We start from the raw sequence: 25,678 nt of genomic DNA, 5'->3' as shown, positions 1-25,678 counted from the left end.
CATTTGTTTTCTCATTTGCTGATAATAAAATACAAATCTCCAAATTATACCCCTAATAAATTGTGTAAAGAAAAATTTTCCATTTAGTACATCTCAAAATTTTTATTCGTAATATGCAAAAAGTATAGAAAAAAGAAAAAAGAAAAAAAACTACAGCTAACAGTGCATATAGTTCAGGCAATACACATGAGCACATAAAAAGCTTTTCCAACTAAGAATTTAATCTAAGCTTAACCCGAAAGATGAGGAACCACCGAAACGAATTATCAGATCTATATCATAAATATCAAACTATTCAATTAGTGCGTCGCGTTAGGATCTCACAAAATACAACAGAAGACGAAACCAAAATGACGGCGAAACAAAAAAATTACATAAACCGCAAGAGGCAGGAATATGCATGGTATTTTAAAGCATTATTTGCTGTTGTTTGTGAATCCGATTCAAAATAAACAACAAAGAGCGAGTCGAGGAGACCTTACGAAGGGAGTGATTGAGGCCCCCCTTGCAATTTTGCTGTTTTCGTCCTCAATCTCTCCATAAATTGCGGGTTGGCCCTCAGCCGATCTTTGACGTAGGCGTTTCGAGCCGCCTCCACCAGTTTATCTGCTTTCATCGCATCTTCAATCAAGGCGTACAGAGTCCTCAGACAATCTTTTCTGTTCTCTTCCCTGTGCTCAAACCTGGAATTGCAAGAAAAGAGATGACTCCTTTATAAGCTTCCAAAGTTGTAGTTCACATGCATTTTGCATGATTTATGAGTATGAGTGAGTGATTGTTCCGTAAACTTAGATGCCAAAATTTGAAAAGAGAGCTTCATGCAACTATTACGATTTTTCGACATCAAATGGAAGAGAAAACAAAAGATCAAGTAAAAGACCACGAGACAGAAGTTGTATATCCCGCACATGTAAAAAGGACAAATAAAAGTATAGTCCAGTGTTTCCTCGGCAACATTTTCACCTGAGATGTAAGTAGCCTGGTTTGTCACAGGTCTAGAGAAATATAAATTGGCTTCCCGATGAACAGTTTCGACATTCAATAAGCAGAAGTTTAATGCGTGGCAAACCAAAATTCAGAGCTTCTCGTTGCATGGGAAAACCAAGATGAACTTGTGTGGCGAAAAGAAGCTCCAATTTGAAGCTTTTAAGGGGTTATTCTAATGAAGAATCTGATTAGACCTTTCAGCAGCTTCTATTGAAGCTCCAGCCAAAGCCAAAATGCTCTTAAAACATAGTGGTAATAGAACGGAAAAAGAAAACGAAGACCAAAGTACAGCAGGTGGATATCCTACTCTACCAACAAGATATGCGGCATACCTCTCGCTTGTAATGGTGAGCTCATCTCGACCAGAGTGATACCTCTTACCCACCACTTCCCTTAGTCGGCAGAAAGCATGGCGTGAGAGCCCCAGCTCCTTTACAGTCACTGAGAGCTTAACTTTCCTATTTTTGGGGTGCCACGCGTCACCGCCCGGCGCGAAGACAACACGAGACTCCCACCTAAGAATGGGCCCCTCACCGGGGGGATCATCCAATTCGACATTCTTTTTATCAGCCTCAGCAATTTCGTCTTCCTCCTCAGGGGGCTCCTCTGCTTCCATTATCTTCACGCATTCCAAAACCATCTGGTCCTCATACTCTTTGAATTGCTCGTAGGCTTGCTCTGGTTCTAACTCTCCTCTCTCGCACATGTCTCCTAGCTCATTGAACTTGGCCTCCACCTTTTTCTTTATCTCGTCTAATTACCAAAGAAATAAAATAAACCAGTAAGTATTGGAAGAACAGGCTATTGAAAGTCATATGTAAGATGCATAGATTTCATTTATGTCTGTTTCCATGAACAAATTCATAGGAAACTCCCTCTTTTCTTCATCCCTTAAACTCATTAAATTTGATTGGAATCTTTTCGTTTATCTCAGGTCAGCATAGCGATGCTTATGCGCAGAACATAACAAGCTATGAAACTTTTGCAAGGACGAATTCAGGGGGCAAATTAGTAGGTTGTGAGATAGATACAATTTTGAATCCAGGAAACAAAGTAGAATCTACGAGCCGTGATGAATACGAACCTTGGAAAAGCATAAAATGCTTATTTTTCATCTATCATGTAAGTAATCAAAAATCGGAAGAACCAGTATCCTAATTATGATGGAAATGTTATACAGATACGTGATCTGTACCAAAAAGCCAATAACCAAGTAGAATAGGAAGTAAATTCCAATCAGGTTTAGATAAATCATCGTTCATCGCGACGAAACACTACTGATCAGAATCAATTACTGTATATGATAATAAACTGAGTTTTTGATACTGCGAAAAGGAACTGCTTATTCATGGAATGAGATTACCAGGGAGGAGCTTGTCCCAGCTGAGCATGTCCTCGAGAATCTCCTCGCACTCCTTGGTATCCTTGAGGAAGCCCTTCTCCGTGGCCTCGCGGATCATCTCGTCCCACTTGCGATCATCCATGTTGAAGAACTCGTCCTTCATCAGCTTCTTCTCGACGTACTGCCGCGCGTTGTACAAATTGTCGATCTCCTCGTCGGTGTCGTAGAGCTCCTCGAAGTCCGATTCGAAGTCCCGATCCTTCACCTCGGGGAGGGGCTTGTTGCGGAGCTCCTCGACGAGCTCGTCGTCGGTGTGCTCGTGCGCCTCCGCGAGCTTCCGCGCGAGCACGGCCTCCGCCACCGAGGGGAGCTCGGACTCCTCGTCGCCCTCGTAGTAGCGCTCGAGGCGGCGCTTCAGCTCTGGCGACAATGGGGGGGAATGAGGCGAAATGAGGCTGGATCGCGGGGGTCGGGGTTAGGGTTTGGGGGAGTAGCGTACCTTTGTTGGAGACGTCGTCGACGAGGGGAGGGGCGGAGGTGGGAGAGGGCGCGCCTCATGGCGGAGGAGGCGGCGGAGGGGGTTAGGGTTTCTCCGCCCTAGGGTTTTTCGACGAGGAAGAGGACGAGAGTGAGGAAGAAGAGAAAAAGGTAAAAATGCAGCGACACCCCTCAACTATACTATTATTTGAAACATGTTCTTAACTTTTTTCTTTTCTTTTTTTTTTTGTGACCTTTCCTTTGCTTGAGATTCTAAACTTTAGCACTTTAATGAAGAGGTAAAGATCATCTAAACTTTATTAGACAATTTAGACTATTCTTTTCGTGAAAAATTTTGTATGTCTAACAAGTGATTTTTTTTAAATTTCACTAGGTACTTTTTTGGCACGTTTAGTTCACAAAATTGTAATATTTTAGTAATTTTTAATATTTTTTATTATAATAATTTTATTACTACCAATCGACTCAAAATGAATAGTTGTAAAATGTATCAATATAGCAAAAAATATATCCAGAGCGAAAGTAAACTACCTAGTATTCAAATGCATTCACAAATTTATATAATAAAGTACAAAATCTGCTAATCCATAGGAAAGAGGAGTAATTTATTTTTTTTTTCTTTTTTTTCCGCTAGTTCACCATGCTTGTAAAAAAGAGCAACATGTCGGATCGTTGGCCCTAACCATTAATTCCAAAAGTGAACATGACTCGGCCCAACATGATTTCCTGCCATATGGAAAGATGCCGGCTCATTTAAGCCAACACAACACAGTATGTACACTTTTAGATTAGAGGTAAGATACTGCATCCTATTCACCCAATACTATTATTCTCTAACTAATATGACTAACTTTTTTATTTTATAGTAAAATTTCATTAAAATTTTGCAGAGTCTTAGATGCGCCGAGTATAAAATTTACATCTATATATATATATATATATATATATATATATATATATATATATATATATATATATATATATATATATATATATATATATATATATATATATATATATATATATATATATATATATATATATATATATATATATATATATATATATATATATATATATATATATATATATATATATATATATATATATATATATAATATATGATTGGACAAAATCTCTTAATTCAGTTAAAATATTTTGAGCGGTACTTAGACTCAAGAGATTAAAAGAATTAAGTATGCTAGAACTAGAATAGTTCTAGAATGAATAATTTCCTGTAAAGTGGGGCATCACAATTGGTATTAGAGCCAATAACTAGTCGAAAGTGTGAATGAATTTCAGCTAATCCAGATTATACAGTGGGGAGAACGAAACTCTCATGCAGATGATTTAATAGGTGGAGCATGGCTTTCCCACAATGTCGATTAAGGCTAGCGAGACACGTCTCAGATCGTCCGATACTTACGAATCTAACCTTGACGAGAACGTCAGAACTTAAAAGGAGAAAAATGTGAGACGGTAACTAGTTCTATATATAAGATATAATAAAATTTAATAGATGGTAGTTAGACCCAAGATGTTAAAAAAATTAGATATAGTGAAACTAAAATATTTCTAGGATGGATGACCCTAATCCATCGTCACGTGCGAATTTTATCTCTATCCAAAAAAATATATATCTAATCTAATCAATAATTATTAGACGAGGATAAAACTAACAAGTGGCAGAGGATGATGGATGGGGAGCTGGCTCCTGAAAGTCTGAAGTTTCATCTTTTCTCTTTTTTTTTTAGTTTAACGGAGCAGATCGCTGCAGGGGCGCCACAAATCCACGTAGCCGCGCAGGGCGGGGGGCAACTTGCGCTTCCACTGCTCTGAATTCGGCAGCGGCCCCGTGAGCGCGACGAAGCTGTCATCGTCGCCCCCGCCTCGGCCGAGACTTAACACAAACACCTGGTGCGCGCCGAACGCCTCCCTCATGGCGCCCAGCGTCGCCCGCATCACCGCGTCCCCGTCCCTCCGCTCCTCCGCCTCCACGCACCGCCCCCCCAGGTTCACCATCACCCGCCCCCCGTCCCTCACCCGCCCCTTCAGCGCCGCCCACGTCGCCGCGTCCTGGAGCTCGGGGACGACGCTCCCGCGGAGGAAGAGGTCGACCATGAGCCCGGCGAACCCGCCGGGGACGGACGCGGCGGGGCCGGCGAGGGCGTCGGCCTCGTGGACGGTGAGGCGGAGCGGGTGGCGGGCCTCGAGGTCGGCGAGGGCGAAGAAGCGGCGGGCGAAGGCGAGGACGCAGGGGTCGAGCTCGTAGCCGTGGATCCGCGCCCCGGGGTGGAGGGCGAGGACGAGGCGCGCGGCGGAGCCGGCGCCGAAGCCGAGGAGGGCGAGGGGCCCGGGGGGGAGGATGGGGGGGAGCGAGGCGAAGAGGTCGAAGTAGGTGGAGGTGGGGAGCGAGGGGGNTTTTAATAACTTTTATTATTTTTTATTATAAATATTTATTTTATTATCATCCAATTTAAATTGAATAGTTATAAAAAATATTCGTGTAGCAAGAGATACTAACTAATAGTCAAATGCATTCACAAATTAATAAAATAAAATACAAAATCTGCTAAAACATAGGAAAGAAGAGTGATTGAAGTTTTTTTTTCTTTTTTTGCCGCTATTTCCACCGTGCTCATAAGAAATATGCAACCAATTCACTTAAACTATTTAGATATACCGTGCTAAAACATAGTTTCTGTAAGACCCTAGGTAGTCTTATATGTAAGATATAATATGATTAAATTTCTTAATCCGGTTATAGAATTTTGGGCGATAGCTAGACGCAAGAAGTTAAGAGAGTTAAGCATATTAAGACTATAATAGTCCTAGGTGTCGAATCGTTGGCACTAATCATTAATCCCAAAAACTCAAGCTATTAGAAATATACAACCAATTCACTTAAACCGTACAAATACAGTGCGCACGGGTCTTGATTCTGACTCGGTCTAACCAGTCTCACGCCACTTCGAACATGACTCGACGCAACATAATCTCCCGCCACAGGGCAGAATGCTGGTCTATTTAAGCCAACACTAGGATAGGTGATTCCCTTAGAAATGGGCCGTCACAATTGGTATCAGCCAATTACCAACTGAAAGTATGAGATGAGCCAGATTATACAACGGGAAGAGCGAGGGTTTCAAGCCAATGACTGTTGTGGGTAAAATGCAACTGCCCCAGAAGGTTAATTAAGATTAGCGAGACGATGTGAATCTTACATCGCCTGGTACTGGTAAGTCCGATCCTGACGAAAAGTCAGGACTTAAAAAATACAAAATGTAAGATCTCCGATAATTCTATATGTAAAATATAATAAAATTTAATGGACAGTAGCTAGACCATGGTAGAATAGATTAAGAGAGGTAAACATACTAACATTAAAATAATCTTGAAATGGATGACCTAATGAGAAATAGGACATCACAATTTCTCCATAAGAAAATATACCAACCAACTCAAACCCGACAATGTTGGCGCCTGACTTCTAAGTGAGCAATTTCTAATTTTTCTTAGAGACGACAACAACATCTCGTTAAGAAACTTCGATCTATCGTTCCATTTTTATCTCTATCTAAAAATTATAATCTACTTCTCCAAATCTTACTATAAAAAATATCTAATTATTAATTATTAGATAAGAATAAGACTAAGGGGTGGCAGAAGATGATGGATCGGGAGAAGTTTGAAGTTTCATCTTTTTTTCAAGTTTAACGGAGCAGATCGCTGCAGGGGCGCCACAAATCCACGTAGCCGCGCAGGGCGGGGGGCAACTTGCGCTTCCACTGCTCNGGTGGAGATTAGAGGGGAAGAAGAAGGATAATTAGGAGAAGAAGCAGATTCAATATTTCATTTCATTGATGGTCTCAGGTTTACATTATACTTGGTATTTATACTATTGGGTGACTTTTACTGAAGTGTAAACAACTCAATCTATGAGGGCTTATACAGCAAAATGACGAATTGATTAAAAAAATCGTATAGGCTGCCACCTGATGCTAGCTGGGCCCCCGCTGGGCTTGGCTGGTCCTTGTCTCCTTAAGTAATCCCGCTATCGGTTAAACGGGTACCGGGTTGCCTTATCCGCACGATCCTCACAGGAGTGGGTAGTGGGCTCGTGTTTCTCACCCGCTCCAGATGGTTCGACCGCCCGCTCCGCCACGGCTGAAGTATTACTACTTCCGCCCCCCAAGCCATAGATTCTGTCGGATCTCCTCTTGGCCTCGATCTTTCTTGCCTTCCAGGATGCCCTAATCGACCTTGGTCCTCCTCTAGCAGCTCGTCCGCGCCTTTGCGAGGGCACCTCCCGACGGCTCGACCTGCCACGACGACTCCTCCTTCATCACCGAGCTGCTGCCATTTTTATTCTCCATTTTAACTAGTAAAGTTGCTATTTTTTTTGCTAACTTTCTCTGTTAACTACTACTTCTACCATTTATTCTTCAGGGTTGTTACACTTCGACGGCGACACTTTGGCGGCAGTGAAGCAGCGAACTTTGGCAGCAGCGAACTTTGGCGGCAGCGAACTTCGGTAGCATTATATAATTGAGCTAACGAGCCGAACACGAGCCGGCTCGATTAAGTTTCGAGCCGATCACGAGCCAAAGTTTTCAAGCTCGTCACGAGCTCGAGCCGAACACGAGCCGGCCTAGAAGACGACGAGCCGATCTCGAGCTGGCTCCAGCTCGCTCGAGTTCGGCTCGTTGACAGCCCTAGTTGAGTAGGGTGGAAATGGAGGTGGAGAGTGGACATTGTTTTGTAACTCCCAAAATTACTCTCTCTCTCTCTCTCTCTTCAATGTCTAAATCTCTCTCTATATATCTATTGTCATATAATTACTCTACTGGACTAGGCCGGAATACTATCAGTAGCACCAAACTATTGGTGCTATTAGTGTTTTAACCCTTAGATTGAGAAGTTGAATAGTATAATTTAACGAGCAAAAATAATCAAAAAATTTAACTTAACGGTGGAAAACTCGATAGTACCAAGTCCTTGGTGCTATCGATAGTATCCCAGGTGGACTCTTACTCTACTTTTATCTTCATGGAAAAATTTATGGGTTAAAACTAAAATCTAATAAAAAAAAAAACCTTCAAGTGATACATGATAACGTATTGTTGAGCAGACAAAGTTGATACATGACAACGGATCAAAAAGTCCTGAACGAAGCGTTGTAGGAAAGCTCTCCACTGATATTCTTTCTTTTTTCTTTTTTCTTTTTTCTTTTTTTTTTTTTTTTTTTTTTTTTTTTTTTTTTTTTTTTTTTTTTTTTTTTTTTTGTATGATCCAATGGTACCTAGCTATTTTATTATTATTTGGTTGGGGGATGGAGACAAGTTAGGAAAGAAATACTTTCGTATGTATATAAAATTTCTGTATGTATAAAGTGATATTGCACTGTATAAGTGATGCCATAAATCTGAACATACAGCTAATGATTGATGGTTATTTTTTCAAAAATGTTGAGTTGTTAGAAAGAGTATTGAATAATTTTTTTTTACCAAAAATATATTTTAAAACTCGAATAAAATATAGAAAACTATGTTATAAATATTCGCTATTTTAATTTTTATTTTGGTTTTTAAAAATTTATATTTTATTCCTTCAAATTTTTTAAGTCGATATATTTAGCTCTCTTCGTCATGATTCTGTCGTTTCAAAAATACCCTTAAAAATAACAAAATATTAAAATATTATTTTATTTTTTCTAGGATAAGTAAGATTAATTTGATCATTTCGTTCTTTCTATTAATACTATAACTCACTAAAAATATTTTTAAAAGTTTTTAAAAAATAAAATATAAATTTTTGAAAAATAAAAAAAATATTTATTAAAAAATTTTCTGCTCTCTCTTCATCAATTTGGATAAGATATGGGCAGGACTTAGGAGAGAGGAGGCCAATCTAAGCCCTTTGCATTCATATGCATAGGACAATATCCAATGATTGAGCATTCCCCCTTTTTTTTCCTTTTTTTTTTTTTTTTTGGCTAAAATACTCTTTACACTTTATGCTTGGTTTAAAGTACATACATGTAGAGCTTTATTAGTTTTTTTTTAAAAAAAAAATTAGAATTTGTTTAGCTTAACACTACATCATCAAAAGTTCTGAACTTTTGGTAATTAATTTGCAGTGCTACTCATTTATAGGGTGAAAAGCTTCTTCTCTAGGAAAGATAAATAATTATAAAAATTGTATAAAATTGTAAAGCTATTGTAGAAGCAAAATGGTGTATCCACCTTCCAAATTAACCCCCCATTGAGAAATTATTGCATGCACCATACTCGTATAGTTTGTGCTTATTATACACTTTGGTCTCTGAAAATTCAGATCTAAATATTTTAAAATATGAATATAAATTACTAATATTGAATCATAATTTTAATTTAATATAATTTTTGACTCAAATTTTTTAAATTATTATATATAATTTATTTGACTGAATGCTGGTGTATCGCTGATATAGTTATAGTGCCTATATCTTAATAATTGTAGGATCATCAATCATAGCATATTATTTTAAAATTATTATAATTAAATTTTAGAAACCACAATGTGTAAACACCTTTCTCTCTCTCTCTCCCTCTCTCTCTCTCTCTCTCTCTCTCACTCTCTCTCATCTACTCTATACTTTTTAGGATGTGGCTCCTTTTGTTTGAGCTCTCACACAAGTCACAAGTCCCCTCACCTCTTCACTTAAATTCCCTCCACTTTTGCCACTCTCTTTTTCACTCACCCCCCTCCCTTTTCCTCTTTTTTCCCTCCCACCCCTTTCTTCTTAAAAGAAGATACCCTTAATAAAAAGAGCTTCACACCCCCTCTCCTTTCTCTCTCATTTCCTCACACACACACACACACACACACACACACACACACACTACTCTTCTTTTTCTCTCTCTCCACCTCCACAACACACTCCTTTCTCCTCTTGCATCTTTCTCCTTCTTTCTACATGGGCTTCCAAAAGAAGCAGCATCAAAGTGAAGCTAATGGAGAGAAAGCCATGTGGGTCATTGCCGGAATTCCGCTGAAAGCGCCGATATTGAAGCCTCTGAAGCCCCTCACTACTGCACCACAGCATGAAGCAAAAGAGGAGGAGGAGGAGGAGGAGGAGGATCTTCTTCTGCAGTTGACACCAAAGAAGGGTGCTAAAGTATTGCAGCAGCAGGAGCAGGAGGTGTTGCTTTGCCCACCTGCTCCTAAGAAGGCAAGGCCTCCTTTGAGGTGTAGATTGGAGGGGGTTGAGTTCTTTGATGTGCCTGAGGATTTGGCTTCTGTGTTCATGGAGAGGAGGAGGAGCTAATTAATTGAGTAGTTTTATTTAGTTAGTGTTAGGAGGTGTAGTCAATTAGGAGAATTATATATATATATCTATGTGTGTGTGTGTGTGTGTGTGTGTATAGAGTTGTAGAGAATTAGTTGCATGCATGCATGTGTAGTGGAAATTGTAGTTTTAGTTTAAGTGAAGTGATTGAAATGGTTAATTGTTGTAATGGTTGTTTAGTTTAGTTTAGTTTTTTATGATTAAGAAGATATATATGAAAGGAGCACATGTGTATACTCTCTCTCTCTCTCTCTTTCTCTCTTATTATCTCTTTAAATAACTGGTCAACATAGTCCTTGAACAAGCACAATAACAAAATCATGACTTGGTTTGCTGCAAATTGAGCTCATAATTAATTCTCATGTACCTTCACTCAAGAACAAATTAAACCATCATCATGGAAATTAACTCTCTCTCACTCTAGATCTCTCTCTCTCTCTCTCTCTCTCTCATTCATCTCTCTACATAATTGGTGAACTTAATTAGTTAATTAATTATGAAAGAACACCATGACATTTTATTTTGGGTGGCTCCAAATTGAGCTCACACTTTTAAGTTTCAAAAAACTAGGAAACCTTCATTTAAGAGCAACACCACCATCAAGCTTTAATGACTCTCTCTCTCTCTCTCTCTCTCTCTCTCTCTCTCTCTCTCTCATGACATCATATGAAAACCACTCCAAGTTATGTATGCAGAAGATGCCATTGATGGAGAAAAGATCTTTGGAAAATTTAGATGTTGCATGCACCAATTCCTTAATCAAATCAAGCATAATAACAGCTCCCACTAAGCCACTTTTAGTGCTCTCTACTTTTTTGCTTGTTTTCCTCTTAGAAGAGCACTCACATCACAAAATTACAACAATGTATAGATAGAAGGTGCTCATTAATTCTATTAATTTTAATGTGAAAGGAAAGGCTTTTGAATATGAAAAAGAATGCATCCAAACATAACATGGTTTTGGAAAGGTTAGTTTATGATTAAGGGGACTCCACCTTATCATGTCTCCCATAATAATATAAATGATGATTGATGGTGTTGAAACTAGATACGCAAAGGAGGGCATTATAATATGGAGTAATCTTTTGGATATCTTAGAAGATCCCCTCAAATTAATGTTGCTAATAAGTCTGTAGTTCTCATGTGACAAGAAAAAAAATAAAAAATTTAGTTACTAACATACTAATATATATATATATATGTTGGATTAAAGAGACAGGCCAGCATTAATTCTATCTTGTTATGGGAGATCAGGTTGGGTCGAGTCATATTCGAAATTGTGAGAGGTCGGGTTGAGTAAAATTATGTTCGAAGTGGCGTGAGATTGGTTGGGCTGAGTTACAACCTAAGCCCGTTGACGCTAAGTGAATTGGTTTATTTTTCTAACAACTCAAGTTTTTGGAATTAATGGTTAGCGCCAACGATCCGACAATATAAATTTCTAACTCGTCAGCAGCATTTATAAGAAACATTTTATGGTGCCCTTTGCATTGCCCTATAATGTAGCTCAAGTGGCTATGGATAAGCATGGGATGTCTAACAAGAATACAAAATTTAGTCGTCTCTAGAAATAAAAAATGCGATGGCCATTATTGACGAACTTTTGAGTTGATGAAGTGTGCTTTGATATTATATGGTCTCCTTGATGGTATTTCTATATCCTAGATATATATAAATGACTCACACATTTGAAACAAACATAAAATTTAAATTTATAGAGGCATAAATTAATTAGAAGAAGATGAAGCTAGCGCTTCTTTTCGTTCGCTTAAATGGGACCGACATTCTCATCTCGGTGAGAGATCAGATTGGGTCGAGTCACGTTCAAAATGACGAGAGGCTGAGTTGGGCCGAATGATGTTTGAAGTAGCGAGAGGCCGATTAGGCCTAGTCATAATTGAGACCTATAGGTACTGCATCTGTACACTTTAAAACAATTAGTTGTATCTTTCCAACAGTTCGAGTTTTTGGAATTAGTTGTTAGCGTTTAAGATTAATTATTATCATACCATACTTCAGATTCTTCAATTTTCTTCATGAAAATTAATTCCCTGAGTATTATTAATTTCCCCTCTTCCACCAATAAATGCTTAATTGTTTAAACCTTATTAGAAATACAACAACATTTAACACCTTGTGAAAACCAATTATCCCCATGACCATCACTATCTTAAGTACTTGGCCCACTAAAAGGGGAAAAGTATTCAAAATATTATAATAACATTGATGAACTGAGAAACACTGCTTCTTATGAAAGCAATTATGAAATTTACTTATATGTGAATATAATATACATACACTGTTCCTTATCTTCATTGTTAGGCCTTGATTGGTCACAATCATGGGCATGTGAGTGATTAATAAATAATGCCCAAAAAAAATACCTGAGAAGTCTCTTTAGATAAGCACTGTCATGGCTTTGGAAGTAGGCTAAATTGAACCAACCAATGAAAGTGACAACTAAAGCTCTGTTATTTGTTATTAATGAGTATTGTATTGAAATATCTTTGATGGAGTTTGCAAAAGGCTTTCTTTATGTATGTTAATACATTTCCCCAAAAAAGCTTAAATGTCAAAAATTTTGCCCCAAAAAAGGGGCAAAAGCAGCATGACTTTATAGAGAATTACTTCTTTTTTTTTTTTATGTGACAATTAGGAATGCGAACGGAGCGAATCTGGGAGGAAAAGACTCTATCGCGCCAACACCATATCTGCCCTACTTCCTGTCTTGCATTTGTGACGGGATAAAATATTTGTCTTATAATCAGCCCTGCTTAAAAATTTGTCTTTTTAAACTTTTATTTAAAATTTAAGTTAAATATAATTAGTTTTTTATTATTTTAATTAAATAAAATTTGAAGTTGATGAAAGTACCAAAAGAGCAAGAATCTTTTGAAGTATATTTATTTTAGAAATAAACAACATTTGAAACTTAGATTACATAATTACAATGAAATTTAAAAATAAGGAAAGTACCATAAAAGCAACTAGCTTGCAAATTACACTAACTTTAAAAATAAATAATATTTAGAACTCAAATAATATTCTAAATAATAATAATAATAATCTCATAGTTTAAAAACAGATTCAGGGTAAATTTAGGACGGATCAATTTTTTCACTATTTTCAATGCTGAATCCGTCTTGGACTATAAAAAATAAATAAATAAATAAATAAATAAAGGCTCCAGGCACTGCTCCGAATTCATTTATTGCCTTCCACTTACGGGATTAGGGTGGAAGATCCAAGAACTCGGATTCATTTGCATCTCTAACAATAACACAACAACCAAGTAGGGGGCAAAAATTGACATGGTGTCCAAATTAGCATTTTTCAAGACACTCCGGATGGGCACCACGTGGCACGCAGGCGCCCATCTTATCGTCCCTTTCTCTTTCTTAAAAAAAAAATGCGACTTTTTCTAAAAAGAGAGAGAAGTAGAGGAAGGTTTCTATATATATATATATATATATATATATATATATAGAGAGAGAGAGAGAGAGAGAGAGAGAGAAAGAGAGAGAGAGACAGAGAGAGAAAAGTAGGGGAAGGAAAAGGGACGGTGAGATGGACGCCTATGAGACACGCGGCGCCCATCGGGAGTGTCCCCAAAAATGCTAATTTGCACACCGTGTCCATACAATTTTTGCCCCCAAGTGGGTTAGCTACTCAACAAACCTGAACTTGAGCTAGTCCTCACAAACACAACCTTTGACTAACCAACCCATGTCCTCCAAAAATAGGAGCTATGCAGTTCCATAAATTTTTCAGATTTCATGAAAATAAATAAATAAATAATCTCCCTCCATTTAATTTTCAGATTTATTTATTTGAAAAACGAGAACTGTTTTCCATAAATTCTCTTTTCCTTGAAAATAGTTTTTCCGAGGAATCAAACACCGCTTTCGTTTTCGGATTTAGGAAGGCCTCAGTTGAAGTCCAGTCCCAGGAAGAGAGATTCCAAGATGCCAAGAGCAAGCAATTCTCAAAATAGATCAAGTAATAAATAAATAAATAAATAAATAAACACCAAAAGGTAAAAGAAAAGGGTGAAAGTGTCTATTCTCTCTTTGTTCCAGCAGTTCTAACTTGTCTCTCTCTATAAAAATGGTCACGAATCCATGACCCTGCAAATAGCAAGTTGACATGCACACACGACGACGAAAACAATCAGATAACAAATAGAGAAAAATCAGGGAGCACAAATATAGCGTTCAAAATATACCATTACTATCATCAATACATGTTCTGATACGAAAATCCCCCAAATGAAACGAGTATACAAGATCACCGACTACAGCGACAAATAACGGGAAAAAAAAAAGGACAAAAAGCTACAAAACTCGCTTAATACTTGTACCATAGATTAGTTGCATCTAATCTCCCTTTAATATATTTGCTAGATTATTTACTACTTCATCCCCTTCTCCGACAAGCGAAGTAGGCTTTAGGGAAGCTTGAGAGATAGAGTAGTTCCACACCCTCTTCTTTCTTTTTTTTCTTTTCCACTTCACCGGTAACTTTATAATGCTTTGTTCAGCTAAAATTTACACACTAATAAATGTACTTGTATAGTGAAATAGGAAGTGTCCAAGCATTAGATCAAGTGAAACTACATGCATAGAACCAGTACGATTCCCGACATTGTGACTCAATAATCTAAACCCGGGCTTGAACATGTATTTCGTTGGTGGTCCCTAACCATAAAAAATATCTCATGTTACTTGTAAATAGACTACAAATGAACGAGCAAAATGGCTACTTCAAAAGAATAGATTTTCAATATGACTGTGCAGGGCTAAACTGCCACATTTGTAAAAATTCGGGGATTGTGTGTTGAAGGTAAAATAACGGGGGCAAAGTCACAATATCAGGATAGTACAAGAACTAAGCATACATTATACCCTTCAATCTAGAAAGGCAATCGAGAAGAGCGGCAAATTTATTTGAATATTCTTAGTGGTGTGGGGAAAAGATTGCCTCGATGTAATGCCTGTATTTTGATTAATCGAAACATATAAAGAACCAAAGCAGCAGCTCACCTCTTTTCTTCGATTAAATTTAGAGAGAGAGAGAGAGAGAGAGAGAGAGAGGAGAGCGGCGTGGAGGGGGCACCTTCAATCCCTTAATCTTCCCCAAAACCCCTTCTTTCTCGAGGACTCGCTCTCAGATACCGTCCGTGAGAACCGCGAACCGAGCGAGAAGTGCCGCTTTAAAAACGGCTGCTTGGTTGAGCCCTTCATGCTAGAACTCGCCCCCAATTTAAGCCCTTTACCCGGACCTCCATTTTGGTGCTTCTCAGACAGAGCATTACCCCCGCCACCAGGATCAATATCAATAACCGAGATTTTGGACGCCTTGTTCCTAACCTTTGATTCGATTTTCGCAAATAGCTTCGACATAAACTTCTCGCCATGGGTACACATAGGGCAAGGAGGGTCGTATTTATCAGCTTCTGTAGTCATTTTCTCCAGGCATTCAGAATGGTAAACATGGCCGCAGAATAAGATAGCAACAACAGAAAGCTCATTGGTGGAAATTATCTTTTGAGTACTCCATGGGGATTTTTCCTTCAGTTTCTTCAAGCATATTTTGCATTTTTGGTCTTCTGGGGACAGTGGGGGGGATGATTGTTGAGTGTTTGATCTTGATGCCTTACTAGTGTTTATGGAATTTTGGTTTTCACTGTCAAATGACAATCTTTCTCTTTGAGAAGAAGAGATGAGCTCAGAGAACAAGTGCATGGACCAGCCATCGGAAGAGGACCTGCAGTCAGATTGGCGTGGCTTCTTGGATGATGCTGGACCGGACAGCTGAGAATGGCTTGTAGAGGAGGAAGGGTCTGATTTAAAAGTAGAAGAGGACGGGGTTTGAGGAAGAGAGGTTGAGGGTTTCGATGAATCGACACTTGCTTTGCCAGAAGGCTTCACGGGATCCTTCTCCTGCAAAAAATAATAATAATACTACTAATAAATAATAATAAAAAAGAAAAAGCATTTAGCTTCAATCCTGCCTAACACAGGAGGATTTCGGAATAAAAGAATCCTAGTGCTGGTAATTTAAATTATTACCTCCGCGGAAAAGTTGCTCTCCATGGTTTGATCTGTAAGGAGAGGGAAGTATATTAGATGACATAAGGTCCACAAGACAACATTGCTAGAAAACTAGAAATAAAAAAAAGGACATAAGGTTGCAAACCAAATGTTCTTTGAATAGCTGGGGTTAATTTGCTAAAGCACGCCTCACAGCAGTTTGGGCTTAAACTATGCCATGCTCAGGTCCCGTCCTGAACCTAGGTGAAAAAATGATCTAGTTTCGAGCGTAGTTTCAAGGAGAAGCTGAGGTAATGGGAAGAGTATCAGAGCTTGAGCTGAAGCTCAGCTTCAGTTCGATGCCTACGGCAAATTGAGCTCTTCTGAAGCCAAGCTCTTGTAAAGCCACAGTTAAATAAACTGGAGAGTAAGCTAACAGGTGATATAGCGCATTGGTATGACAAACATTACCATTTCTTACTCACTGTAACTGGATATTCATACAGTGTAGCCTTATGAGTGGAGCTTATCGATGGGACCACATGAGCACTTAAGTGGGCACCTATATGGCAAACTGAGCAAAATATCTATGGCCAATCGAGCAAAGTGTCAGCCATAATAATGGCATCAAAAGTCCAATATCTATGAAAAACTGAGCAAAATATAAGTATAATAATTCCACTATTCGAAGTATATGTAACCAGGACCGCATAAGCACATAAGAAGGCACCTATATCAATGTAGAATTCAGTGCTACAAAGTTTATGATTGCAATGCCACATTTGGTCTTACTTTTAGAGAGTCAACACCAAAAAAGCGTTCTCCAAAGCCTAACCAAATTCCCAAAAACAGTTTCCAAGCACAACAATGACCTAGCCATGTATATCCCTTTACCGAGTACTATTTAAGTCTCAATATAAGAATAAAGGTTGGAAGAACAAAACAGATGGATTCTTAATATAATAACAGATTTTAAATTATCATCACATTTTCTGACGTGCTAACATATAAACCAAACATGCAGTCATACACACAACTCAACAATTTCTTTTCCAAAAGAAACTTTCATCACTCAAATTTTTCCTTAAATTACAAGCAAAATCTAATCAACCCCAAACCACGATAATTTAATACGATAAAGTGGCAACTACATATTGATGAAAGTACAGTTTATGTGTATATTGCAGTAACAACTAAGAATATAGGTATTAAAAAAAAATAACTCAATCTGAATGAAGATAAACTACCATAAAAAAGAATCCAACAATCATAAAAGTTCCCCAATTTTCGACAATGACGAGTGAAAGCAACAAAATAATCATCTAGATTAAGAGTTAAAGAAGCAACTTTACCTGTTAAGACAGCTTTAGATTTCCCAGTAGTTCCAGTCTCAAGATGAGATTTTCGCTGTTTTTCTGCAGAAATGGCATCAAGTGAACTTCCACCAACTAAAAGACCTTCATTTTCTACGACAGCTTCATTCTTTATTTCAGAAGCAGCAGTACTACTGTTGCTACTGTGCTGAGAAAACTGAGCAGTATTATCCATTATATCCTCTATGTGGGTTCGGTTATCCCACCGAAAGCTCCAAGAAGGAGATTGCCTCATATTCCTATACGTAGAAACCTCACACCGAGTTGCACTGGGCAAAGGCTTGTCCTTTGCAGCAACACAGCAGTTGGCCCCCATGTTGATTACAGTGAATAAATTTCCAAAATGGTCCTTATTAACAATGGTATTTACAATTGGAAGAGGGGACGACTTCAATGCCCATTACACCGTTCCCTGCGAGAGGAAATCATATTCACGCAGTAACTGCTCCTGAAAATCAAAAAGTAGTGATCATGATTAGAGTCACTTCAAACATATGACTGATTAAGAGTTAACACCCAATAGACAATATTTATTTCTGCAATGTAAAAGCAACATTGAATAACCACTCCAAATCCCCTTGATAGAGAAATTAGTGGAAAATACAAAAAACAGAAAATTGGCATGAGCTAACGTTACAGGCAACAGATGAGGGTTTGACAAATATAAGTTGTTAGGAAATGAACCCATGACGCAACGGATTTGAGAGGGCATAGGTATCGCTAACAACTAGAACATTCTGAAATAGCTATTTTTTGTGAAGGGAAAGAGAGAGAGAGAGAGATCATCAAGGTATAAACAGGACTCACAAAAAGGGACTAATCCATATAATTTCCAAATAGAAGAATGCTAAGAGATCCATCATCGAAGTCCATAGATCACATTCTTTACATAACAACCACACTGAGTCTCCACAATAATGATCAAAAATAATATCTCAAGAACCAACTCCTCATTCCTTACCACAAAAAACCTTGGCCTTTTGAATTGAGATTGGATCTTATCTCAGTACCAACCTAGAAGACAGAAGAGGAGGAAGTGTTTGATTTTGTTATCAGTGCCCTCACAGAACTCACAGAAAGAGGGGGGATCAAATCGGTCGAATATAGAGTAATAACCACATAGAACGAAGAATCTTAGTCTCCGTCAACAGAAGAGACAAAAAAATCAAAAAAGAAAAATGAGAGAGAGATGAGACTTTTCCTCATGCATCCCTTAGAAATATTGAATAGAGCAAAGAAATTAAAGCAAACACTGGTCAAAGCGTGCTTGAAATTTGACTTACTAGTATCCAACAGCAAATTTCCCTACAATTATTTAAGAAATTAGAACAATTTCCTACCAATAAAACACTAATAGTGGCGAAATCTTTTCTCGATATCAATAATTGATATTAGTAACCCATGAGATCATCTTCGCAACAAAATCGCATCAAAAGAATGATCAAAACCTAAATTTATAATTTCAAAAAGGAAAAAAGGAAAAAGATCATATGTTGCAACCGAATCTGCTTTGCTTCCCGAGTGGGGATTCTTCGACTGAGCCGCTAAAATCAGCTAAAAATGCCCCGAAAGTCGCCCGATCAACCCCACGACGCTCAAAACCGAATTGTGGGACCTAAACTCCCACCAAAAGAACGATCAAAACCCGCACTTGCAACAGCTGAACCTTTGTTGCCTCTCGAGTAGAGATTCTTCGACTGAGTTTACAAAATTACCTAAGCATGACCCTAAAATCGACCCGATTAACGACGAGAAGATCAAAATTCGAACCCTGGGACCAAAAAATAACTTCAAAAGACCGAATGAAAACCCTAAACGAAAACAAATCCCAGCCTAATGTTCTCTGCTTCTGTAGTAGAGATTCTTCCACTGAATAGCTAAAGATTTACCTAAATCCACCAAAAATCGACGCGAGAAACGACGATGAGATCAAAAACGAACAACAACACCTAAAATCTGATTTCCGACAACTGAATCCACGCTATACCTCTCGAGTGGAGATCCTTCGACTGAGTTCGCCAAGATTACCTAAAAATATCCCCACAATCGACGCGATCGATGCCGAGGAGCTCGAAACCGAGTCGCGAGATCCAAAATCGGCGGCCCTTCACCTCACCTCACCTCACCTCACCTCACCACAGCGCGACGAGAAAGAGCGCCGCCGCAAAAGGAGGCGTCCTCCGCGGTGGGAGCACGCGACCCTAGGGTTTCGGATCCGCCCCGCCGATCCCTCCCGTCCCTCCAGGTCATCGACGATTCCCCCAGCACCGCAGCTATCGCCCCCTCCCCCCCACCCCTCCGATCGATCCCCCGCCTCTCACTCTAGGGTTTCCACCACTGAGCAAGGAGAGAGAGAGAGAGGGAGAGAGAGAGAGGGTGTGGAAGTGGGTATAAAAAAGAGTGGCTTTTCCTTTTCCTTTTCCTTTTTATCTTTTTCCTCTGCGAAGTGAGAGCGGAGCCCAAAACTATTATTAAAAAAATAAAAAATAAAATAAAAAAGGAAAAGGCAAAGTTCCGTTCCATTACGTAGTTTGCGTCAACATGGTCTCCCCGCTACGTGTCACACACCTAATAAATAGGTTTCATCATCTATATCCCTACACACTTCTAATATTACACTTACATCCCTATAATTTTTTAATTATTAAATATATTTTTGATAAAAATTTACTGAATCTAGCTAACTATAAATTATTTTGATTTAACTATTCAATCTTTCAAATTTTTCAACTTGAGGTGTTTTAATTTCAAATTTTAAGTTAATAATTTATTTTGAAAAATTTATAGTTATGTGAATTGTATAAAATATGCTAATCAAATATATAAAAATAAATAATGCATTTAGTCCTAAATTAAGTAAACGAAAGGTTAGATAGTAAATTTAGGGTTTTTTTACGGAAAACTTCAAAAACCCTCTACGTGGTTTCGTACTTTTTCATTTTAGCATTCTGTGGTTTAAAGTATATCAAGTTAGTACCATATGATTTCGCACTTTCTCACTTTAGTATCCTGTGGATTAAAATGTATCAAATTAGTACTCTGTGGTTTTATTTTTATATCAAATTAGTAGCTTGTCGTTTTATTTTTATATCAAGTTAGTACTCTGTAATTTTATTTTTTTCTTAATTAAATATTAAACCACAGGCTATTAAAATAAGAAAGTGCGAAACCACAGGATACTAAAGTGAGAAAGTGCGAAACCACAGAGTACTAACTTGATATACTTTAAACCACAGGGTATTAAAATGAGAAAGTACTAAACCACAGGATACTAATTTGATGCACTTTAAATCACAGGATACTAAAGTGAGAAAAAGTGAAACTACAGGGTATTTGAAGTTTTTTCTTTTTTTTTCTTTTTTTTAAAAAAAACTTAAGAAGCCACTAGCTCGAACCTTATTAACACTTTCCTTTCCCTGAAAATTTCTTTTTACTGAATTTTTTATTATTATTTTACGTCAGATTTGAGATTGAATTTTTGACTTTTATTCACCGTGACAGGTAACAAAATGTTAAAATAAAATAAAACAAAATAAAATAAGAATTTTTGATTTATTTATTCTTTACTATTATTTAAAATTCTTAAATTTTATTTTGAAATTATTAAAATACCTTTCTAAATTCAATTCTATTAGTGATCCCGAGATAGAAATACTTTAAAAAAATATTAAAATTACAAGAATATTAAAAATAGGGATAGCCCTTGACAATAGACCGTGGTGCACGCAATAACTTTGAGCCACCCAATAGGAGGCGAGTTTACTTTGTAACGGCTGTAGACCGGGTGCACAGTGAGAACCAAGTGTGCAGGGAGATTCTTCTTGTGGAGGACGCGGAGTGCGTCGTACGCATTCGCACGGAAAAGCCGTTCAGATGATGCCACGTGGCATATCGTACGGTCGGATGTGGGCCCGGATTCTATGTGTCGAGCAACAAGGGTGGTATTAGATTCGCGAAAAAGAGAAATTGCATTTTAGCAAGTGGATTTGGGACAAAACTTTACTCACACAATAGAGCTTATTATTATCCGCATAATATAATATTTAGCATTATTATGCACAACAAAAAAGATTCGTTGAACTCGGTCATTATTTACTGACCGAATTTGTCCAGATTCGACGAATATGATTAGCCCTTATTAAAGATGTAATTGTTAATATCATTTCTTTATTTAATAAGAGCTGTGTTTAATTACTACTGCCCGATATATTTCTTAAATTTTCTTCATTCATTGTATTTTGATATATTATATTAGAAAGTATATTTATAGATGTATATAAAATAAAGGTTATGCGTTGAACAAACGTACGTTTTCTGTAGTGCAAAACGTGATGCGTCGAGTAGGTCTTCTGCTTTCGCGCATAAGAATGCGTGGCAGCAGTTCCAAAGAACTATCACGCATGTCTCAAACTCCGTCTGTCACAAACGCAGAAGCGTACAAAAGGTTCTTTCGAAATACCGCATGGCTGTCCACGTTAGCCCGTTGTGCATGCGACATTGCTAGATGGAGAGCGCAAGAAATTAAGCTTTTAAAAGTGCCCAAGGCGTGCCTTTGTAACGATCAATCTTCATTTTCAAGCCAAGTTCTCGGTCACTTCTCGCGAGATCGATGTGATGAATCACGTTTCACCGGTGCGGAACATGATTCATGAAGCGAGAGCAGGGGTTACAGAGAAATACCGCATCTCGAATCCCGTTTGCAGAACAAAGAAGTATACTAAAGATCGGTGCTTTTCTGCTTAGTGCAAGACGTACTTTTAAGAGTGCTTATTCTTATGACACGCAAGTGTAATAAAACCAATGTTTAACGTCCATACGTACAGCTACGAGTATACGAATATTATCTGGTCAAATTATTTCTAGACTTTTTTTTTTTTTTTGCAAAATCAATTTGGTGAGTAACACGGCATCAGAGCCAGTTCCAGATGTCTCCATGCCTAGGCGTTAAATAAATACTAGCTAGATCCAAATTGAGAGGTCAACAATAATACTTAGAAATAAATGACAAAGATGATTCACCAACTAAGGAAAAACATTGTACAAAAAGAAACTAATTTGTTACTATTTTCTCACCTGATCTGTAGACTTTAGACTTTGACTCATCAACTTATTTGTAAAAATAATAATAATAATAATAACTAATAATGTAATTAAACATTTTGGAGAGACACAATTAAAATACAACACGCAAAGCCCCTTCAAAAGAATATATTTTGCTGATTTTGGTGGTTGGGTTTCGCACCTACATGTCAATTAAAATAGAGCTCCATGGGGCCCTTTGACTTTGACATATTGTTTTATTTATTTTAGTGTAAAATGTGTGAAAAGACCCTATATTATCTACATATGGCAATTTGGTTCTAATACTTTTCAGGGTAAGCTTTAATTACCATATTATGTTTCAAAAAGTTTCACTTAACTGCCCTATAGTTTAGCGTGCTTTCACTTAATTTGTCACATTGTGGTTAAGTTACACTTAGCTATTTTATGATTTTATTTTTTATTTCACTATAATGATATATCGTTAAATAGAGTAACATCGTGCAGTTTTCAAGAAAAAATAATTTATTTTGTTATCCTATATATTTACTTGCAGATTTTTTTGGGTAATCAAGTGTAACTTTTAAACCATATAGTGGTAAATTAAAGTTTACCCTACTTTTTATTTAAACACTTAATTTTCTAAATTTTTACATATATTATATATTTAATTTTTTTTAATTAAAAAAGTCAAACTTTTATTTGATGTGGACAGAAATATATAAATTGGTAACCACAAAAGGGAAAGATGGTTATTTTATAAGAATATTAGACAATTTTTTTGATGTTTGGAAGTGAAATATTTATGCAGATATTTGGAAATATATGTTAGAAAATTCTGATCTAGGACCTTCATGTAATAAAAATGTGACATATCTAATGTAACTCATATAAACTAAAAACTTAAACTTATGAGACTTGAACCTATTAATATATATTAATTCTTTATTTTCTTTACTAATTATTCAACATGCAACTATTCACATATAAAATTTTAACAATGGAAATAGAGTATAAGAATTATCTATACATTTTTACCTTTTTTATTTACTATTAAAAGCAAATATAGCTACAATTAAATGGGTCTTCTGATCTTCTCCTTTTCTCTTAGCCCACTCCATCATTTTCATATCAATGCTCATACATGTGACATATATGAGCCTAGTTTATCCACATTTGCACGCATCTTAAGGTGCAATAGTTAGCATAAATTTAAAAACAAAAAAAAATCAAACAACATGCAAGCAGGTAAAATTGTATAGAGTTGACTTAAACTTCGGACTATTTTTACTATCCAACTTTTTAATATTTTAATTTAGTTTGATTTACTGGTCGTTTCTAGCGCAAGTGCCTTGTTAAAAGTAATTGCCTGTATCTTGTGCATCGAGATATTTGTACACCATGTTAATTTTTTTATATACATCACATATTGTTAAACTAGCTAGCGTAATATCCCGCGCGATCTGACAGTAGATAATTAGAGAAAAATAAAAAACATCGACAAAAAAAGAGAAAACGATGATAAAAGAAGCGATGATGAGTGGGATTCATCTTGTCGATAAATAAAAGTAACAGCCGAAGAAAAAGGAAGCGGAAGGACTTGAACTGATTCGGGGGTGGAGCCCACACTCAATCATGAAGAAAAAGTGGCCATGTGGCAATTTTAGAAAAAATAATATATAGATATAAATATAAATAGATGAAGAATAATTAGATAAAATGAATGATTAATAAAGATGAAGTACTATAAGAATGTACAAAATGCTCTAGTTGTGAGATAGTGAAAGATAGATTATAATTAAAATTAGAAAACAAAAAATACATTAGAGACAAATCACTAATGGTTCATGCACATGATTTGTCACATGCCTTCATAATTAATCAATGCTCTATTTGTCACTTTATTATAGGTAGGTAGGGGAGTTCCCACACCAAACATTTGTAATCATTCTTATGGGTCTTTTATGTTGCATCATATTCATGCTAATGGGGAAAAAAAAACAAAGTGCAAGATAGGTTGTTGGAGAATTTGATAAAGTTTAGCCAACTACATGTAGATAAATAGCCAATTTATTTATGTACATTAATTATTAGTTTGTTGAGTTATGCTAAAGTGCTAATTAATTTCCAAAACACGGAGATCTTGTTTTAAATAATTTTAAAAAATTCTATCAAAATTGCATGTAAAGTTGAGTATTCAATTCAAATGTATTGTCAATTTAAATATTCTATTATCGAAAATAAAGTTTAAATACACAAAAAGAGGGTAATAAATAACACTAAGTTAATTATTGTTACAATTCCCACAAGTACATGTCAAGCATGTGCTTAAGCATGGGGATTGAGACTCATGAAAAGATATCACCATTTCACTATTAAATTGGGAGCATGATTGGTTGGTAAAGGATTCCAAATATTATGTTTTCAAGTACATGTAAGGTGCCAAATTAAGTACTCATTAAATGATCTCTTTTTATGTTATGAAGCAAAATTTTATTGTGATTATTATTGTGTGATATTCTTATTTTTGTATCTACCAAACTAGCCAAGGAACAAAGCTTTGAAGTTGTTGCCATTAATTAAGACAAAAAAAAAATTTAAATTTAAATCAAACTAAAATAAAATGGGGTTTATATTTCTCCTCAATAATTACTATAATTACCCAAATCATCTGCAGTTGCATTCATAAACCTCTAAAAAATGCCCACACCAGAAATAGATAATCAGACTCATGAACGGTAAACTAAATAACAACCGTCAAAATAATAAATGCGTGAATGAAATGAAGAATAAGTAAATTAGCCAAACTATTGTACTTCTTAGGGTCCAAACACGAGCCGAATACAAGCTGGCTTGTTAAAGTATCTGAGCCGAAAAATTGACGAGAAGCTGTTCATGAACAACAAGCTAAAAGAATTATGAAGAATATGGATAGAAAATAAATTGATGAGATCTTACCATTTGAGTTTGATCTAATAGTGGAAATTTTACCCATTTTGTGTGTGTGTGTGTGTGTTTGTGTGTGTGTGTGTGTGTGTGTCGAGCTGTTTTCGAGTTGAACATGAGTGAGCCGACC

General features: G+C 36.9%; 4 protein-coding genes across 6 annotated transcripts; 1 reads left to right on the top strand and 3 right to left on the bottom strand.

The window, feature by feature from the left end:
- Positions 244-2,874, bottom strand: LOC109710740 (the record flags this gene model as incomplete). Its single annotated transcript, XM_020233479.1, has 4 exons — positions 244-683; positions 1,320-1,740; positions 2,351-2,749; positions 2,829-2,874. Coding segments are annotated over 4 exons (1,071 nt in total), but the record flags the coding sequence as incomplete, so codon positions are not given.
- LOC109710739 lies at positions 3,957-7,203 on the bottom strand. Its single transcript, XM_020233478.1, has 3 exons — positions 7,134-7,203; positions 6,052-6,077; positions 3,957-5,257 (listed from the first exon to the last, which is right to left on the bottom strand). The coding sequence occupies exons 1-3, from the start codon at positions 7,201-7,203 to the stop codon at positions 4,583-4,585; spliced, it is 771 nt and encodes a 256-aa protein (XP_020089067.1). The 3' UTR covers positions 3,957-4,582.
- On the top strand, positions 9,541-10,380 carry LOC109710667 (cyclin-dependent protein kinase inhibitor SMR6). The gene has a single exon (XM_020233394.1). The coding sequence runs from the start codon at positions 9,786-9,788 to the stop codon at positions 10,134-10,136; it is 351 nt and encodes a 116-aa protein (XP_020088983.1). The 5' UTR covers positions 9,541-9,785; the 3' UTR covers positions 10,137-10,380.
- Positions 14,353-19,846, bottom strand: LOC109710206 (cell wall protein RBR3-like). 3 transcript variants are annotated; one of them, XM_020232687.1, is made up of 4 exons: positions 19,550-19,846; positions 17,542-18,010; positions 16,229-16,260; positions 14,353-16,099 (listed from the first exon to the last, which is right to left on the bottom strand). In XM_020232687.1, exons 2-4 carry the CDS (start codon positions 17,876-17,878, stop codon positions 15,275-15,277), a joined length of 1,194 nt encoding a protein of 397 aa, XP_020088276.1. In that variant the 5' UTR covers positions 17,879-18,010; positions 19,550-19,846; the 3' UTR covers positions 14,353-15,274. The 3 variants fall into 3 exon arrangements, with proteins under 3 accessions (XP_020088276.1, XP_020088277.1, XP_020088278.1); XM_020232688.1 differs by having other exon boundaries at positions 19,591-19,846; XM_020232689.1 differs by lacking the exon at positions 19,550-19,846 and adding an exon at positions 19,063-19,532.

This window comes from Ananas comosus, linkage group 5, assembly GCF_001540865.1.
Source record: "Ananas comosus cultivar F153 linkage group 5, ASM154086v1, whole genome shotgun sequence".
Classification (NCBI taxonomy): Eukaryota; Viridiplantae; Streptophyta; class Magnoliopsida; order Poales; family Bromeliaceae; genus Ananas; species Ananas comosus.
This window is presented reverse-complemented; position numbering and strand designations above follow the sequence as displayed.

What these genes read in the sequence shown, in the direction of transcription:
- LOC109710667 (XM_020233394.1), top strand. Translation starts at nt 9,786, where the DNA reads ATGGGCTTCCAAAAGAAGCAGCATCAAAGTGAAGCTAATGGAGAGAAA.
- LOC109710206 (XM_020232687.1), bottom strand. Translation starts at nt 17,878, where the DNA reads ATGGGGGCCAACTGCTGTGTTGCTGCAAAGGACAAGCCTTTGCCCAGT. An exon ending in ATCTAAAGCTGTCTTAACAG is followed by an intron (nt 16,261 to 17,541) that starts GTAAAGTTGCTT and finishes CTCTCCTTACAG; the next exon opens with ATCAAACCATGGAGAGCAAC. An exon ending in AGAGCAACTTTTCCGCGGAG is followed by an intron (nt 16,100 to 16,228) that starts GTAATAATTTAA and finishes TATTTTTTGCAG; the next exon opens with GAGAAGGATCCCGTGAAGCC.